Raw genomic sequence first — 18,506 nt, 5'->3', positions numbered from 1 at the left:
AGGAGGAGTTCAGTTTCTCTCTCCCACTGGAGAAGAAGGCAAAGGACGACCCAGGACATCGTCCATTTTTGTGATGGAAATATACTGATGATATAAAAACAGCTGGATCAGACTCAGAAAACTGATAGAAGTCTGCTAGAGGTAAGAGATACCACAATATGATACATTCTTAGGTTGGTAGATTTAAATGGACAATTTACCCTGGACTTTAAGACATGGGTAGGTCCCCTCTTTTCTTTTGTGTTTCAGTATGGCTGAGGCCGGTGTAGGCCTACGTGTTCCTATGGACCAGGTGAAGATGAGCGCCATCTCTGATGAGAGAGTGGACTTCATTAGGGAACAGGCGTTCACCATTCTACGTCTCAAAACAGACAAATGGAACCGTTTTATTGGATTGGAGGAGAATCAGAGGGCTCTGCTTGACTTCCTGGACCAGGGCTCGCGAGAGTATCTCATTTTGTTTGTGGGACCAGGAGGAACTCTTCATACAGGAGATGAACATGTGAGTAGGGGAGAGCCGGGCACAACATGACGCTCTTTGACTTTCTTAGTTTGTGTAAACCTACTTAAGAGTATTTATTTTCCCCCACATTAATTTCACACGGCTAATACAATTGTGTGGTTTTGTTTCATTAATACAGTTTATACTTTTTTCTTTATTTACCCTGAAAGAATGGAAGTGAAACGTGACAACATGCCCCATAGGTGGGGCATTTTGTAACATGTAAGGGGCACATTGTAACATGACCATGTGACAGCTTAAAATTGTATCTGATCTTATCAAAAAATATACATGACAAACTAAAATATGTTCTCAATAAAATCAATTATTAACTTTTTCATATAAAATAATGGCATTTTTTAATAATTAGACATTTTTGAGTTTGACAACGAACACACTGGAAAGCACAAAACATAATAATAATTAATAATTTCTGAACATTGATTCTCAGTCTTTATTTACTGAGAAATAAAGTAAATAATTTTCTCAATAGAATTCATAAAAGTTGTTAATGTGAATTATATCGCTAACATCACAGAATAGCATAGTTCTGATGCCCCACCCGTGCAACTGGGATTTAAACCCTGCTATTGTCTTCTGCTAGTTAGCGAAGTATTAAAGAACTATATCAACTGTTAAATAACAGATTGGAGGTTAAAATAATATCAGATTTGTCTCATTTTAAATAAACACAAAAAACAGAGATAAAGATTTCTGAATTTTGGCACCATTTTTTTTCTTTACACAGTGTGGATATGGAAACTAGTAAATACACTAAGTTTCGTCATGCTAGCATGTGTGGAATTATTTAAAACAAGTGTGTTCCAACTAGCCCCAAGTTAGGTGGTGCCTCGCTCACCCCTATATTAAATCCACTCATACGCACTCATCTTGAATGTTGGGACTAACAGAAAATTCACAGTCTGCTTTGCTGTGTTCTTGCTGTGTTGGAAGGCCATGTAGCATTTCTACTGGAAGTGTCTCCCAGGTTCAATGCACTGATTGGCTTTTGGTATTCGAAATAAGTCATCACTTGTTTCGAGTGCTTTCGCTTCTGAAAGCACTACACCCGTCTTTTCCTCCCCAAAGAGCTCCTCTCCCTGGAGGACCAAGCTTTTGTGTGTTCTTAAAAAAAAGAAGGGTGTCATCTCCAAAACCACCTTTAGAACCCAGCTCTGGCTTGGAGAGGTTCCAGCACAACCCATGGACCACGCTCCTGTGCTCATCTCTCGGGTAACCAGACATTTCTCAGTCCTGTTGCACCTTTTAGAATAGAAATCATAACTATTATTATCATAACTATAATCTACAGTTAGTGAGTGTATGTTTTCGTAGGTGTTCGTCTCAGTGCTGGGAAGTCCCCTGAATCAGTCCGCCTGGCCACGGGTGGTCGGTCAGGACATTTGCAGGCACCTTGAGCATCTGTGCAGTGAAGCAGTCACACTGAGAGGGCGAGCACAAGGGCGAACTCTACTGCCCCTGCCGCTGTGTGTGGAGAGGAAAGATGAGCACCAGCTCAGGTGTGAGAGTGTGCCCGTCAATCATTCAATCATCTTTTTCAAACATTTACCAAGTTTGTGATGTCATCATTGTCATGTAACATTTGTGTCTGTGTAGATCGGATTTCTGTCTGATTGACAGGGCGTTATTGTACTCCATTGAGACCATGGTGATCCAGTGGTGTGGACTGATGGGCTCTGTGCTGCAGCGGGACTCGTCTAAGCTCCTGCACCAGGGGGACCACCCAGGCCCCACAGTGGAGCTCAGTTTCTGGACTAAACAGAAAGAAAACTTATTAGGAATCCAGAAACAGGTGGAAATGAAGTCGATTTCCATGTGTATGCTTTTATACATGTTTTAAATGTGCTGACGTCACAGTTTAGGATTTAAGACCTTTCGTTATAGTGCTTGCAGGACAAAAATATTTTTCATTCATTATTACAGCCCATCTCATTGAGACAAACTTTTATTTAAAGATTTTTTTGTTTTGTTGTCTCCTTGGAAATCTACTGATACAAATAGTAAAAAATGTTTTTACCGTTATCATTGTAGAAATGTATTGCATGTTACCAGGAAACCTGTTTGGTGATACTATAGTGGTGAAGAAACTAGATTAATATATTAAAATTGGAGATGAATGGTCGGTGTTCAAAATATGAAAAAACACCAGTGATTGTATGTAATATTTCCAATCTCTTTCTAACATTTACATTAATTGTTATTGGCTTTAATCAAATATCTAGGTTATCCGATTACTTGTATTTCCTTCTGGAAATGAGAATCAATTGTCATTTATTACAACCTAATTTTATGTTTATTTTAACGTTAAAATTGACTGAATTTAAATTGACTCCAACTCTGGTTTATTTGTGCAGCTGCAGAACCCAAAAGTTGATCAAGTGCTGGAAATTCTGCTGAGGATCAAGAGCAGTTACTATGATTCCTTTTATGGCATTATTCAAAAAGTCAACCATGGTAATCACATCTTAAATGTGTACAGACACTCTAATTCAACTTGATTTTGCAGTAGCACCTCACTGCAGTACACGAGATCCAGGGGGCGGAGTTGGATCCAGATCTAAGGGGTGGAGATTGGTAGGTTTAGGGGTGGGTTTAGGGATCAGGGGGTGGAGATGGGTAGGTTTAGGTATATGTAAGGTGGGAGGAGTTGGATCTGGATCCAACTCCTCCCCCTGGATTTCGTGTTCTGCAGTGAGGACCATCTCTGATTTTGATGTAAACTGCATTATATGTATGTTATTATTCGCATAATGTAGTGTGGTCTTATAGTTCAAATCTAGGCTGATAAGTGAAAGCTTGTTGGTTCAAATCCCACATTGGACCCTCAAAGCTACTGTCTACTCATTTGTTTTCTAGCGGTGATGGAGGCAGAAGACATAGACCTACACTTGAGGACCTTACGGCGGCCCATAGCTGCGTTCGAGGAGCGGAGCTTCACTGATCTGGAGCCTCTGATTCCCGCTCTGTTTCACACACTTGCTCTCATCTGGACACACTCTCACTTCTACTGCCGCCCAGCACGCATCGTCACGCTACTCACAGAGTTCTGCAACCTACTCACTGACAAGGTGTGTTTGTTTACTTATGTCAATTCTTATTATCCTCTTATCTAGACTATTTTTGTATGATGTGGCGTTTATATAATGTGTGTTTGTGTACATATGTTTCTGCAGGCGTCTGTGTATCTAATTCCTGAGGAGCTCTTCAAAATGGAGTTAGAGGAGGGTATGGACCGGGTTCAGAAGGCCATCCAGGTGTTTTGGACATTCAAGCGCAGTTTCCAGCAGCACAGAGACAAACTGACACCCACTGGACCATATGGCCGGCCAGGACTTGCGGTCAAACCGTGGGACTTTCCCTCTGAGCTTGTGTTTCACCGCACTGACTGTATCATGGAGAGACTGCGCATGATTGAGGTGTGTTCACACACATCCATCCCCACTGAAAAAAAGCCGATCTTGACGGTTGCAGAAAAAAAATCCTGAAAAATTAAAATGTTTGCCAAAGAAACATGCATGACAAGATTGTAAAATCAAACATTTCTATGTACTCCTTCATACAGAGTTTGTAATATTGTATTGTGATGATCTGTTGTTATAATATTTAGAGGTTAGGCTATTTTTTTTTTTCCTTTGGCAATACCGTCATTATATAAAAACATTTACGGACAAAATATTTGTACTTGGCTTAAATCATTTTCTTTTTTTAGTGCATATCATTTAGGTCTTTGGTTGTATCAAATGTGGTAAAGTCAGTGATTAGACCATTATTACACTTTAAAAAAAAATCTTGATGATGTTAACTACTTTTTAAGCAATTTTATTAATCTTTTTTTTAAGCATTTTTAAATGAATTCAGTGTATGTCTTTCAGGAGTTGTTTGCCTCAGCTCTGGACTTTCTAAAGCTGGAACGGATTGAGCTGGGCGGCTCTAGAGGAAAGATTCTCAGTGATATGGTGTACAGCATGAATGACGAGTTCATGGACAGCTGGAGAACTTTGAGAGAGAGCAAATATGATCCACTTGACTACAACAACAAGGTAGATAATGTTGTGAAATATTATTACAATTTAAAACACCTGTTTTCTATTTTAATAACATTTTAAAATGTAATTTATTCCTGTGAATAGCTGAATAGGCAAAGCTGAGTTTTCAGCAGCATTACTCCAGTCTTCAGTGTCACATGATCCTTCAGAAATCATCTTAATATGCTGATTTGCTGCTCCAGATTTTTTTTTTTATTATTATTATTATCAGTGTTGCTTAATATTTTTTGTTGAAACCATGCCACATGATACATCCAGGATTCTTTGATAAATATAAAAGCATTTATTTGAAATAAATCTCTTTACTGTCATTTTTAATGCATCCTTGCTGAATAAAAGTACCAATAACAGAAAATTAAATAAACTTACTGACCCCAAACTTTTGAACAATAGTGTATGTGCTCATATTCATATACATATGTGTACAATCACACTCTCCCCTGTGTTTTCTAGGAGTTTGTGTGTGACTATAATCGATTCATGGAACAGAACAGAGATTTTGATCAGAGACTGGGAACAGTAATAAACTTGGCCTTCCAACACTCCCCAGGCTTAGAGTCTGCTTTTAAGGTATCACACACACACACACACACACACACACACAGCGGCTCAGTAATGAAGGAACAGACTTGCATGCAGTCTGCCAAACACAAACACAAGACTTTACTGTTTAGTCACTTAAGTGTGTTTGGGAAAATTCTCTCTTTTAGTCACTAACAGTGAAAACCTGTGTGTGTAGCTCCTACAGATCTTTGGTACTCTGTTGGAGAGGCCGAGGGTTCACCAGCTTTTTGCTCCAAACTACTCTCAGCTGCTGCTCATGTTCCAGGAGGAGGTCAACCTCTGTCAGCACATGCTGGAAACCCACAGAGAGAAGGTTTGAATGACATTTACCAAATGAGTTTTAGTAGCAATTGGCGCTTTTGAAGAATCTTTTTTTTTTTTTTTTTTTTATCAGGGGTTCAGAGAGCTTTCCGATAGTTCGCCACTAGAGGGCGCTGATCTGATGAACCCATGAACGAGTCAATAATTGTAACTTGTTTTAACTGATCTCGGGTCAATTTTATAATGTAGGTTCACTTTTAATGACTTCAATGAATTCTAATACACACACATGTATGATATAAAAAGAAGAATGATAGTTAATTGTTTTTCAGTTGGGCTAGTTTGCCAAGGCCTGCCTAAGGGTGGGCCTAGGTATATGGGCACACTCACTTTGAATTGTGGCCCACCCAATTAGAAGTTGGTCATTTCCCAAATAGATGTATGAAATAATTTAATATACAATAATAATAATATTAATAAACATCTTATCACACTATAATTTTATATATATATAGTTAAAAGAATGATTAAATGCAGTGGTCAATTACAATTAGTTTCCTAGTTTTCCCTCTCCCTATATAGGTGCATTTCATATAAGCTTGTCAAAATGAAAAGTTTAATATCATTTGTCAGTTTCTGTTAGTCCCGCCCACAATGTTATCTTTACCACTTAAGGACGTAATAGTAAGATTTGCACGTTGGTGGAGTTGAATTTGTAAGTGGCAAAGCAAATATCATTCAGTAAATACTTTAAAAATCCTTAATTGGATGTCAAAATTGTACTGCTGCAAGAAACCAAGTCTAGCAATGAATTGTGCAATGACACTGGATTATGATGAGATAATCTCAGTGTTAAACTGTTGTCTCATACTAATTGTAGGAGGACATGTTTCTATGCTTTTCCCACCCTGCTTTATGAAGGCCCACCCACTTGAACATTTCTGGCCTCGCCCCTGCAGTCAGTCCATACCAAAAGCGTACATGTTTGGGGTGCATCCGAAATCGCATACTCTCTTGAGTAGGTACTTAATTTGAATAAGTAAATACTTCACAACCCCTAAAAAAGTATGTTCTATTTAATATGAATGTGAGTAGTATAAGTGTAATCCAGACTTTCTCCATGTTCTCATTATCATGTGACCTACCGGTGTCAGTTACGTCACTTCACTGCCATCCATTCTCCCGTTGGGATAGTAAAGTGTCCATCATACGCACACTTCAGAATCTCGCCGGAAGTAGAAGGTCATCCGGGTACTTTTTGCCTGCTATTAAATGAGTACTGTGAATTCGGACATACGTCTTTGGTCACATACTGTTTTTTGCCTATTATATAGTAGGGAAGTATGCGATTTCAGATGCAGCCTTGATATGGACTGGATGCTCGTTGCATTCACAGCATTTTGACCAGCAGTTGTCACCAGCTGTCGTTTTGAACTGGTTCCGAGAATTTCAAAAAGCTTTGTTTCTCCCATCCCTAGATTTTAGGTCTATGTTCTCTGATATGGATTAAATATGCTTATATTTAAATAATACTTGATTATTTTATGAATTATATAACCGGTAGTTCTGGCGTGGTCGGGAATTTTCTGTTACTCTCTGTAGGTGGCCACAAATTACTGTCTTTCTTTATGAGTGAGTCACTGAATCATCATCATTCATTCAAAATAACTGATTCATTCAGGAACAAAACACCACTGTACAAAGTACATGAATATGAGGCACGCGATTGGCCAACAGTTGTTAAGCATGTAGCGTTACCATTCTAACACTGCAAAATATGGTTATGCAAACAGCAAGGCTCTTAACTTAAAGTTTCTTTGGATAAAAGCATACTCACTGACTTTTGCGCTGTTGTTTGTGTTTCTGTGCAGCTGAGGAACGGCTGTCCTGTCCTTGGTAAAAACATGCCAGCCGTTGCTGGTAACCTGAAATGGTCTCAAGAACTCAGAGAACGGATCCTGTCAAACCGCAGTAACCTCAGCCAGCTTACACATATGTAAACAAGAACCCATCACACATGTACAACACTCACGCAAATAAACATACATTTGCTTCTGGTGCTATATTTAACAATGTAACTTATGCCGAACTCTTTGTGTGTGTGTATTAGGCCATTGGACAGTCCTGAGGCACAACAGGTGTTGCAGGTGTGTGAGTGTGTTTTGGAGGTTCTGGATCAAATGGATGAAGAAGTCTACACTAATTGGAGTGTTGATTTAGATGAGTTGTGCCACACACATCTGAATGAACCATTGCTGATATTGGATGAGGAGAGCAGCTTTTACAGCGTGAACTTTAGCCCTACTGTAAGAAACATTCATGAACTCACATCACATATTTTACTTTTACTTCTATTGTTCTTAAATTTGGCTAAGTAAGCTAACTAAATCTGCTTGCTAAGGCAGTATCTAGAGGCCAGAATGCCATAGAGACTGCTGATCGCTTTTAACTGCACCATCATGCAATAAAATGCAATAAAAATTAATCTATTTTCTAAATGCATGTTATAGATCTTATAGTGAATGAATCATCCATGTATTTTTTTTTTTGCCTAAATTTTTTATCGGTATTGTCAAAACTGAAAGATCACGACTTTAAAGGGTTAGTTCACTCAAAAATAGTGCTGTCAGATCGATTAATCTTATCTAGCAAAAGTTTGTTTATATGATATATGTGTGTATCTATATTATTATTTTTATATACATTATATATATATATATATATATATATATATATATATACATTACAAACACATATATTATGCAAACACAAAGTTTTATGTTAAATGCAATTAATCTTGATTAATCGATTTGACAGAACTACTCAAAAATAAAAGAATTCCGGCATCAGTTACTCGCCCTCATGTCATTCCAAACACTGAAGGCTTTCGTTCATCTTTAAAACACAAATGAACATTTTAATAGATTGAATTTAGGATTTACATTATTAAAGATGACCAGGTTTGGAAGATGAAATTCTTATGGGTTTGAAATAACAAGTTGGTGAGTAAATGATGACAGAATTTTCATATGGGTGATTTAACTCTTCAGTCACCTAGAAGCCACCTAGCAACGCCTTAGGAACAACCCAGAATTTTGTTCAAAACTATTTTCATTTGTGGAGCAAAAATACACAAAGTAACTGGCAATATTGCATCTTAAGTTAAAGATACAATTGCAATGCAATGGCCTTGGCTGCGTTCACCCACTTGACATAAAAAAAAAAAAAAAGCTAATATCAATAATTTTATAGTTATTGTCCCTTTACAAACTATTTGTTATTGTAGGATGTCCCTAAATTGTTGAGTGAGTTAGTTTGTTTAAGATTTAACTAACTTTTTGTCACACAAATATTTTGTCCCCCAAAGTAAAGCTCAGAAACAATGCTTTCCCCATGTTTACTGCTGTGTGATGTGGTTGTTTTAGTTGACATCTGTTTTGAGGGAAGTTAAGTATCTTGGAATTCTGAAGAACCACAAAATTCCCAAGGCTGCTGTGAGTCTGTACTCTAAATGGGAAATGCTTCACATGGTGAGACTGTGTGGCCATCTGTGCCTTTATATTTGCCAAGAAAATAGCTCTGTTTATTCAGTTCTTTCAATCTTCTTTTGTCTCTCTCTCTCTCTCTATGTGCGTGTTTAGTACACCAGTACTCTGTTCCAGATCACTCAGTGGTATAATAAACTGCAGAGCACAATCCTGGCTGTTGAGCTACGTTTGGTAGAGTCTGAGCTGGAGGAAGTGAGGTGTACCTTAAGGCCAGCGTTAAATGAACTGCGGTGGAGTGATGAGCAGCTCGCTGACTACATCAAGAGGTACCCAACTAATAAAAATACACTGCCCGGCCAAAAAAAAAAAAGTCGCTGTTTGGATTTAAATATGCTAATACCTAAGAGTCTATGATTGGATCATTATTGCAGTGATTATTATGTTTCTAGCATGTTATATGATTGGCAACGGTTCTTCTAACCCTAATTAATAGAGTGTGTAGCTTTTCATTTCTTAAACAACTATGAAGACACACACATTATGGCCATATTCCAGGATGACAATGTCAAGATTCATCAGGCTCAAAAAAAAAAAAAACACACATGAATTGGCAGCGCTGAGTAAAGACCTTAAATTCATTGAATCTTTGGGATGTCCTGGAGGAGACTTTACAGAGTGCTGGACTCTTGCATTGTAAATACAAGATCTTGACTAAAAATTGATACACCTCTTGATGGAAATAACATCACAACATTTATTTCCATCAGGAGGTGCATACATTTTTGGTCAAGATCTTGTATTTACAATGCAAGAGTCCAGCACTCTGTAAAGTCTCCTCCAGCACATCCCGAAGACTTTCAATAAATTTAAGGTATGGACGCAGAGCGATTTTTGTGCTAACATTTTAAGAACATTATTAAAGACCATATAACTCTGAATGAATGTTCTATTAACATTACTGGAAGAATGTTTGTCATAACTTTGAGAGAACATTGCCAAAACGTTAGCTTGTTCTGAGAACAAGAACAGTTCCCTGTTATCTAGGCAACTGATATATTCTCAAAAATGTATGTAATATAATTGGTCTATTATGCGAAGGTGCTTCTGTTAACAAGTACTCTTGTGTGTGCTTGTAGCACACGTGATCTGGTGCGTGGTGTGTCGGAGCGTGTGCAGAAGAGCAAGGCTAACTTGGAGAAACTGCAGGGGCTGATGGGAGTTTTCAGTCACTCTGCCTGCATTACGCGTAGGACTAATCATCGTGGCAATTTACTCAACCTCACAGACGTAGAGGAGAACTTCAAGCGGCAGTACGCTCTCGTCGCTCGCACGGGAGAGAAGATACATGAGCTTGTGCAGGTGTTGGTTTAACTGTTTGATTCAACACAATGATAGTTCTGAAGCATTGATTAATATAGATGGAGCAGGGACCCTGTTACACAGTGCCTAAAATAACATACATTTGCAACCACATTAAATTACTTATATACTTTATATTCTGAGTGGGTGATTTGACCAAAATCTTCACAATAAGATATTTTTTTAAAACAACAACAAAGATGCAAATAAAAAAACTACAGGACAAATACAGTATAAAGGCCATTTCACTTCACCGACAGACGGCGTTCAACGGAAACAGTCACATTTGTCGGGTGTTGTCAGATCAGTATGCTACCCCTGTCAACATCTGTTGGCAAGAGTCACCGCTTGTTTTCAATGAACATTTTGAATCGCAGTTTGTCGGATAGTGGAATGTCTAAGAAGTGATGTACTGTAATCAGTGCAGTGTGAATTGGCCTTAAAAAAGATACAAATGAAATAAAAAGTGGCAGGTTTTTCAGGTACTGTAGGTCTAACGGTAGCATTCACGTAAGAAATACCACAGAGATTGAATATTCAAAAGTAAAAATATCGCACTTCATAACTCTGTTTAACATCAAGCATGTTCCGCAGTTTATTTTTTCATTCATGCTTGTTTTTAATTGCTCTTAACGTGTCAACAAACCTTATCGCAAAAAAATCTCAGCATACACAAAATAGCAAAATATCTAATGATAGACACTTTATCATCACCACGATATATATGTCTTCATACTGCCCAGCTCTACTTTATATATAAGTCATTAAAATAATCATTATTGATGTGCAAGTCATATACTTGTAAATTTTTTATTTTACCCAATTAATTTTTAATTAGGCTTTACTTCAACGTAACTTCATATTATATTGTATTTTCGTTTAATACTTAATCGTATTAAAAAATAAAATAAATATTTTCTAAAATTAGATTTAAATTGTTTAACTATTCTAGTGGATTCTCATGTGATTTCTTTCTTGTTCAGGAGAATGCTGAGCTGCTTGGGGCTGATTTGGACTCAGATGCTTGGCAGTCCTACACAGAACATGTGGACAGAAACATTCTTACTGGGTTCTGCAGTGCTGTGCGATGTTCCCTGCAGTACTTAGTTGAGAACACGGACCCGGCGCTCCACATTGATCCTCTGTTCGAAGTTCAGCTGACCTTGACCTCTGACATGACCTTTTACCCCTCACTCAACCTCTCCAAGAAGGGCAACTTCTATGATATCATTGACCAGATGGTGTCAGATATTTTTAAAATGGCTTCTTTCATGAAAAGAGTGGCCAAGAGCAAACAATCTAAGACTTACAAGGTGTGTAACAACTGTGTATATCCGTATGCATGTCTTGCACATATGTTCATGTTCACAGTGTATGAACTATAGATCATTTCAGCTTAACGGTTGTTAAAGCTCATCAGAGAATGATTGGAAATGTATTTTTCTCATGCAAGCCTGCCACCTGATCTAAATGAGTAGTGCTTTCTGGAAAGATTTATAACTATTCTTCGCTACACGACGAGTCTGACTATGTCTGTTATTCCCTAGGCGGATGTAGATCAGATACCTGAGCTAGTGGAGTTAGCTCAGCTGGTGCGACACCGTGCACGTGGGGCCATTGCAAAGGTCAAAGAATTCCAACATTCCTTCGATTCCTATCGTTACCTCTGGACTGGAGACAGGGTGGAGTTTATGAGGCAGTTTTTGCTCTATGGACACGCCCTCTCTGCCGAGGAGGCGGAGCTTTATGCAGATTATGAACTGCCCAAGAATCCACCCCAACTGCAAAACTTCAGAGAGCAGGTATCTGTCAGTCATGGAGTGAGGATTGAAATTCACAATATTTTGTGTTATTTAAATATGTGATCTAATTCTAGAAGCCTCGCCTTAGATTAAAAAAAATCTGTAATTGCGACTTTTCGAAAATTTCTAAGAAATATGACTATTTCTCGTTAATGCTATCTCACAACTGAAACTTTATACCTCACAGTAAAAAAACATGACTTTATCTTAAGCATTATCTTTCAATTACTTTGGCAGAAATGGGAAAAGACCTAATTTTCTTGGCGTAAAAAGTTTCCCTTTTCTTTCTCTCTCTCACTTGTTTCTCATTAGATCAGTGAGTTTGAGGAACTTTACGAGAAGGTGCGCGTATTAGAGGAGAAGAGAGTATTCTGTGGCTGGTGTCAGGTGGACATAAAACCTTTTAAAATATCGCTGATGAACATCATTAAAAAATGGAGCTGGATGTTTAAGGAACACTTACTGAACCATGTTAATGCCAGGTAATATTTATTTATATATAAATTCACTTTTTCCCATAAGAACCTCCCCAATAAATCATACTAGTGCAAAGCATTAGTACAGAGCCCCGCTCATGACATGCAAGAAAAAAAAGTACATCGTGTGCATGATTTTTCCTGCATGTCATGTGCGGGGCTCCGTACATTAGAAATGTTTCAGCTACAACAATTATAATGATGCAGTGACCAATCACATCTTTCTCTGTCTCAGTGTGCAAGAGTTAGGATCATTTATTGAGGATACAGAGATCGGGTTAGCAAAGACTGTAACCGATGGGGATTATGGCAAACTGGTGGACATCATGGGCCACTTGATGGCCATCAGAGACCGCCAGCTGAGTACAGAGCAGCATTTCAAACCTCTCAAAGCTACCGCGAACCTGCTCAAAACCTACAACCAGCAGCTTCCTGAGCATGTTTACATACAGTTGGAGGTAACTTCACCTACATGCATCTGATTCTGCTGCTTTACTAGACACACTACCACCTCACATGCCCATGTGTTTTCACAGTCCCTGCCGGAGAAATGGAAGAATCTTAAGAAGGTAGCATTTACAGTAAAACATGAGGTTGCTCCTCTCCAGTCCAATGAAGTTGCTGTCATCCGCAGGAAGTGTGTTCGGTTTGAGGTGAGAGGCTGAAAAAACTTAAAATAAACTACTGCATTTGGATCCTCAACCCTTGCGTCTTCGAGCAGTTCATGACAACTTTTAAAAAAAGTTCCTTTAACTTAGTTACAAATTTAAATCACAGAATTTGCAAAGTGTTATACATTACAGAAAACCAAATGTGTCACCAAAACAGGTCTAATTAATGCAAGCTTAAAAAGATGATCACTTAGTGTAATTTTCTCTTTACAAAGGTAATCCGAAAACGTAATCCAAAAAACAGGCAAAGGTCAAAACACAGGCAAACAGTCCAAACATTAACAGAGTCCAGGGCAGAGGCAAAACAGAGAAATCCAAAGGAACCAGGCATAAAATCAAAAACCATCAACTTGAGAAACTAAAGACAGAGCACTCAGAAATGCAGTGCTGACACATACAAGACTTCGCAAAGAGTGACTGAGGGTACGTTTACACGACAACGATATGCTTAAAATGGAGAAGTTTTTCCTTTGAGTTTTCCGCGTACAGACAACTCCATTGTCAAAACGATCCCCATTCACACGGATCCGCGAAAACGACTAAAAACGCTGTATTCTGCTGCCAGGCCATTTAGATCATAGATATCATATATAAAGGCTAGATGTCTCGTGCGCACTGCTGGCCAATGGAGGTCGACGTCCGCACGTGGCGGCCATCTTGCCACAGTGTACTCGCTCACTACTTCAATGGTGCATGTACTTTTAAATAACCATAACTTGCTCATTTTTCTACCGATTTTCAAACGGTTTGGTTTGTTATAAACGTCAGAGATGTAGTTATGACACTGCATACATACACTGCATACATATGAAAAATTATAACATACATTTTGACACTGTCTCCCACGCCATCCTCCTCAACCACCTTCATGAATACTTAGGACTCACTGACTCTGCTCTTTCCTGGTTTCAGTCTTACCTCTCCGGTAGGAAACAATACATCACCATCAAAGACTCAAACTCAACCCCTGCTCCAGTCAATCATGGTGTGCCCCAGGGATCGGTACTTGGCCCCCTTCTGTTCACCATTTACATGCTCCCCCTTGGTCAAATCATTCGTCACCATGGACTCAGTTTCCACTGCTATGCTGACGATACACAGCTCTACATAAGCACCAAACCCTCGGCTCAGCTTCCTCCCATATCCCTTGTCGACTGCCTGCATAAAATAAAAACTTGGATGACTGCCAACCTACTCAAACTTAATAATAAGAAGACGGAGCTCTTGGTGGTGGCCCCCCCATCACTGGCTAAGAAGGTTGGTGATCTTTTCCTGGTTGTGGATGGCTATACCATCAGGCCATCCCCAGAGGTACGCAACCTTGGTGTCATCCTGGACCCCATACTCTCACTCCAGGCCCATATCAAAACCACCACCAAGTCGGCGTTCTTTCACCTCAAAAACATCTCCAGACTCCGGCCATCACTCTCTGACTCTGTGACTGAAACACTCATCCATGCCTTCATCACATCCCGCTTGGACTACTGCAATGGTGTACTGTATGGTCTGCCCAGTAAGACCCTGGATAGACTGCAGTATGTCCAAAACTCAGCTGCTAGGGTCCTGACACGATCGAAGCCATGGCAGCACATCACCCCCACACTCAAGAAGCTTCACTGGCTCCCTGTCAAATCCCGCATTTCATACAAAATCCTGCTACTAACCTACAAATCACTCCATGGACTTGCACCCCAGTACCTCGCAGATCTCCTCCACCGTTGCTCACAGCCAAGGTCCCTGCGATCCTCTGACAAGGACCAGCTTGCCACTCCTCGCACCAGGCTACGGACCTTTGGTGATAGAGCATTCTGTGTTTCTGCCCCCACCCTCTGGAACAAACTACCTCTCCACATACGTCATGCCCCCACACTGTTGTCTTTCAAAAAGCACCTCAAGGCATACTTGTTCACAGAGGCCTTTGGTCTCTAACCTCTCTAACCTCCCCCCCCCCAACCAGTTCCCACCCTTTGTAAAGCGGCCTTGGGTTTCTTGAAAGGCGCTATAAAAGTCAAAGTTATTATTATTATTATTACATGTTCAAGCATTCGGAATTATAGCCACGTTAATAACGTTTGTAAGAAACCAAACCGTTTGTAAATCTGTCAAGATTTCAGCGAGATAAGAGGATTTGTGTGCGTGCTGATCATTCACCTTAATGCACAGAGCACTGTGACAAGATGGCCGAACGATGATGCCGGAAGTGACTGCGCCATAAGACATCTAGCGTTTATATATGATATCTATGATTTAGATGACGATGAAACACTATAGACAGAACACGTAATGCGCATATGCATGACGTCATCGTCTTCAGAGATTTGCGTTTTTGTTGTTTACATGGAGACTGTTTTTAAAAGTTTGCGTTTTCAGGCAAAACGCATACGTTTTATGTTTTTAGTTGAAAACAGTATTGTGTAAGCATACCCTGAGAGATACACGAATTTAAAGGCTGAGGTAATGAGATAATGAGACAGTTGAATATAATCAGAGATGATGAGAACTGGCAGTGAGTTCTGGGAAATGTGGTTTGTGAGGGAATGACAATTATCTGGGATGGAGTGCCCTCTGGTGGCTATAAAGACAAGGTTTTTGTGGTGGGACCAGTAAATAGTTTTTGTCCAAGACAGCAGAAAAAAATCCTTATTGTTGAGAACTTTTGTATATAGAGGGGTGGAGATGTTGTTGAGCATTTATGGTTTGTTTCCTAGGTTAAACAGCATGAATTCAGGGAACAATTCCGCACTGAGCCCATATTCTTTATCAGCCTGGAGGAGCCATACAAACTCATCGACAAGGTGCTCTTAAAAAAAAAAACAAAAAAAAAAAACTATTTTGTGTCTGAATGAGTGAGTGTGTATGTGTATAAAAAGGTTTTATTTTTCTGCTGAAATGTTTGTTCTAGCCCAGATGGTGCTTGCTCATTAAAAAAAATATATAAATGATATACATTCTATTTGTTTAAATGTGCTTGAATAAATTTCTTTGTTTATCTGCATTTCTGTGTAGACAAATCGTGCGGTGGCTCATTTGGAGAGTGAGATGTCTAAGCTTCAACAAACAGCCAATCTGTTCGAGGTCAGTTTCCCTGACTACAAACAACTTCGACAGTGTCGGTCAGACATCATCCTGGTTAAAGCAGTCTGGGATATGGTTATGTTTGTCAAGGTAATCTTTACTACACACAAGATCTACAGCACAAAGTACTTCCAATAACCCACTTACACAGATCACACACATACAGAAAAAGTCATTTAAAGTCTTTGTTGAACTTTCCAAAATGTTAACCCAATATTCTCCTCTGGTTGGCATCCTCTTGGGAATGATGGGTAATGTAGTCCTGCATCTCAGACTGGACTAAGACTCCATGGAAGGAGATCAATGTGGAACAGATGGATATGGAGCTCAGAAGGTTTGCTAAGGTACAGTTTTCATCGTAAAGTTCTGTCTGTCTTTAACGTTCACCATGTGCAAAAAATGAGAACAGAACCAGTGGTTGGACGAGGTGTATGAAAAATTACTGTATCTAAACATATACAAAAATAAATACAAAAGCTCTGAATATTTATCCAGAAGTTTAAGTTATCTAGATTATAAATTAAATGGGGCCTTATGTATGTTTATTGTCACTTTGTGATGAATTGTCATAGAATAACAGTGTCTGTGAATATGTAGGAGATGAAGACTCTGGATAAAGATGTGCGTGCGTGGGACGTCTACAGCGGCCTGGAATCCATTGTTAAGAATTTGTTGACATCACTGAGAGCTGTCAATGAACTTCAAAACTCTGCTGTCAGAGAGAGACACTGGCAACAGCTCATGCACACAACGGGGGTAACAAACACAAACCAGCATAGCATAACCATAGGATCGAAAACCTATTAATGCCTAATAGATAACAGTTGAGTGATAAATATCATGCGAGTAATAGACAGAGGGACTAACCTCTCTTCTTGTCCCTGTAGGTGAGTTTTGTGATGGATGAGAACACCACACTTGGAGATCTCTTAGAGCTGCAGCTCCACCGTGTGGAGGAAGAAGTGAAGAACATTGTGGACAAAGCAGTCAAAGAGATGGGAATTGAGAAGGTAGAGAGATTTAAAGCATTTCTTAGAAACTCTGAGGCATTTCAGGGCACAATAAAATGTATCTGTTGTATTTACAGATTCTGGGTGAGATTCACCAGACTTGGTCCATGATGTCTCTGTCGTATGAGACGCACACAAGTACTGGAACACCTCTGCTCAAAGCTAATGAGAACCTGATTGAAACCCTGGAGGACAACCAGGTAACTTCCTGTATCAGTCAACTGGGTTTAGCTTAAATCAACATTCACTTAACTTTGTTCTGTTTAGTTTGGTTTTGATCTGATCAGATCAATTTAGTTTGGTTATTATCAGTGTAGATCAGTCTAAATTCTGATCAGATCAGTTTGATTCTATTTTGATCTGATCTTTTAGTTCGATTTAGTTCAAAACTTTTAGTTAAATTCTTATCAGTTTAGTTCAGTTGAGTTCAGTTTCAGTCAAATCAGATAAATTTAGTTTTATTTTGATTTGATCTGAATTGATTGTTTCAGTTAAGTTCAGTTCAGTTTGGTTCATTTCAAATTCCATTTAGATCAGACCAATTTCGTTTGGTTATGATCAGATCGGCTCCAATAATTGAACCGATCTGATCTGATATCTTCAGATCAGTTTAGTTCTGATCAGTCCAAATTTGTCCTAATCCAAATCAGTTCAATTTGGTGTGGTTCTGAACAGTTCAGTTCTGATCAGTTTAGTTCAGGTCAGTTCCAATCAGCTCAGTTTGGTGTGGTTATGATCCATTCATATTAGATTAGATCAGGTCAATTTAGTTCAATTCGTTTTGTATATGTGTGATACCCAGGTTCAGTTGCAGAATATTCTCATGAGTAAGTATGTGGAGTATTTCATGGTGGAGGTGAGTGGCTGGCAGCGGAAGCTGGTGGTGGCTGATCTGGTCATTGGCACGTGGTTGGCGGTTCAGCGCACATGGGCTCACCTCCAAAGTATTTTCACCAACTCTGAGGACATCCGGAACCAGCTGGCCCATGACGCAGAGCGGTTTCAGGGCATCCACCAGGACTTCCAGGTATTGTGACAGACTATGCATGAGTTGCCAGCAAGATCAGAAATGTATTAACACAAAACCTGGTTTCAGGGTTTAATGATCACTGTTGTGGAGACCAATAATGTGATAAAAGTCACTAACCAGCCAGGCTTCTTGGAGCAACTTGAGACTCTTCAGCAAAGGTAACTTTTGGATGGTTTGTCATTGCAAATCACTTTCTGTGTG

General features: G+C 39.2%; 1 protein-coding gene across 1 annotated transcript in view; it reads left to right on the top strand.

The window, feature by feature from the left end:
* Positions 1–447: 447 nt before the first annotated feature.
* The window catches only part of dnah9l (dynein, axonemal, heavy polypeptide 9 like), a 48,711-nt gene continuing 30,652 nt past the window's right edge, over positions 448–18,506 (top strand). The window contains exons 1-28 of the mRNA XM_084426244.1: positions 448–502; positions 1,592–1,735; positions 1,838–2,022; positions 2,120–2,315; positions 2,878–2,977; positions 3,380–3,591; positions 3,697–3,939; positions 4,396–4,563; positions 5,023–5,139; positions 5,309–5,446; positions 7,266–7,390; positions 7,505–7,700; positions 8,820–8,924; positions 9,036–9,208; positions 10,019–10,241; positions 11,225–11,554; positions 11,789–12,043; positions 12,356–12,525; positions 12,755–12,977; positions 13,056–13,172; positions 15,899–15,985; positions 16,197–16,355; positions 16,526–16,609; positions 16,863–17,021; positions 17,153–17,275; positions 17,353–17,475; positions 18,078–18,302; positions 18,372–18,463. Coding sequence (XP_084282370.1) covers positions 1,706–1,735; positions 1,838–2,022; positions 2,120–2,315; positions 2,878–2,977; positions 3,380–3,591; positions 3,697–3,939; positions 4,396–4,563; positions 5,023–5,139; positions 5,309–5,446; positions 7,266–7,390; positions 7,505–7,700; positions 8,820–8,924; positions 9,036–9,208; positions 10,019–10,241; positions 11,225–11,554; positions 11,789–12,043; positions 12,356–12,525; positions 12,755–12,977; positions 13,056–13,172; positions 15,899–15,985; positions 16,197–16,355; positions 16,526–16,609; positions 16,863–17,021; positions 17,153–17,275; positions 17,353–17,475; positions 18,078–18,302; positions 18,372–18,463 — 4,358 coding nt within the window. The 5' untranslated portion in view covers positions 448–502; positions 1,592–1,705. The remainder of the gene's footprint in view (positions 503–1,591; positions 1,736–1,837; positions 2,023–2,119; positions 2,316–2,877; positions 2,978–3,379; positions 3,592–3,696; positions 3,940–4,395; positions 4,564–5,022; positions 5,140–5,308; positions 5,447–7,265; positions 7,391–7,504; positions 7,701–8,819; positions 8,925–9,035; positions 9,209–10,018; positions 10,242–11,224; positions 11,555–11,788; positions 12,044–12,355; positions 12,526–12,754; positions 12,978–13,055; positions 13,173–15,898; positions 15,986–16,196; positions 16,356–16,525; positions 16,610–16,862; positions 17,022–17,152; positions 17,276–17,352; positions 17,476–18,077; positions 18,303–18,371; positions 18,464–18,506) is intronic.

This window comes from Rutilus rutilus (assembly GCF_951802725.1).
Source record: "Rutilus rutilus genome assembly, chromosome: 12".
NCBI lineage: Eukaryota > Metazoa > Chordata > Actinopteri > Cypriniformes > Leuciscidae > Rutilus > Rutilus rutilus.
Note: the sequence above shows the minus strand (reverse complement) of the source record. Positions and strands in the feature narration are given on the sequence as shown.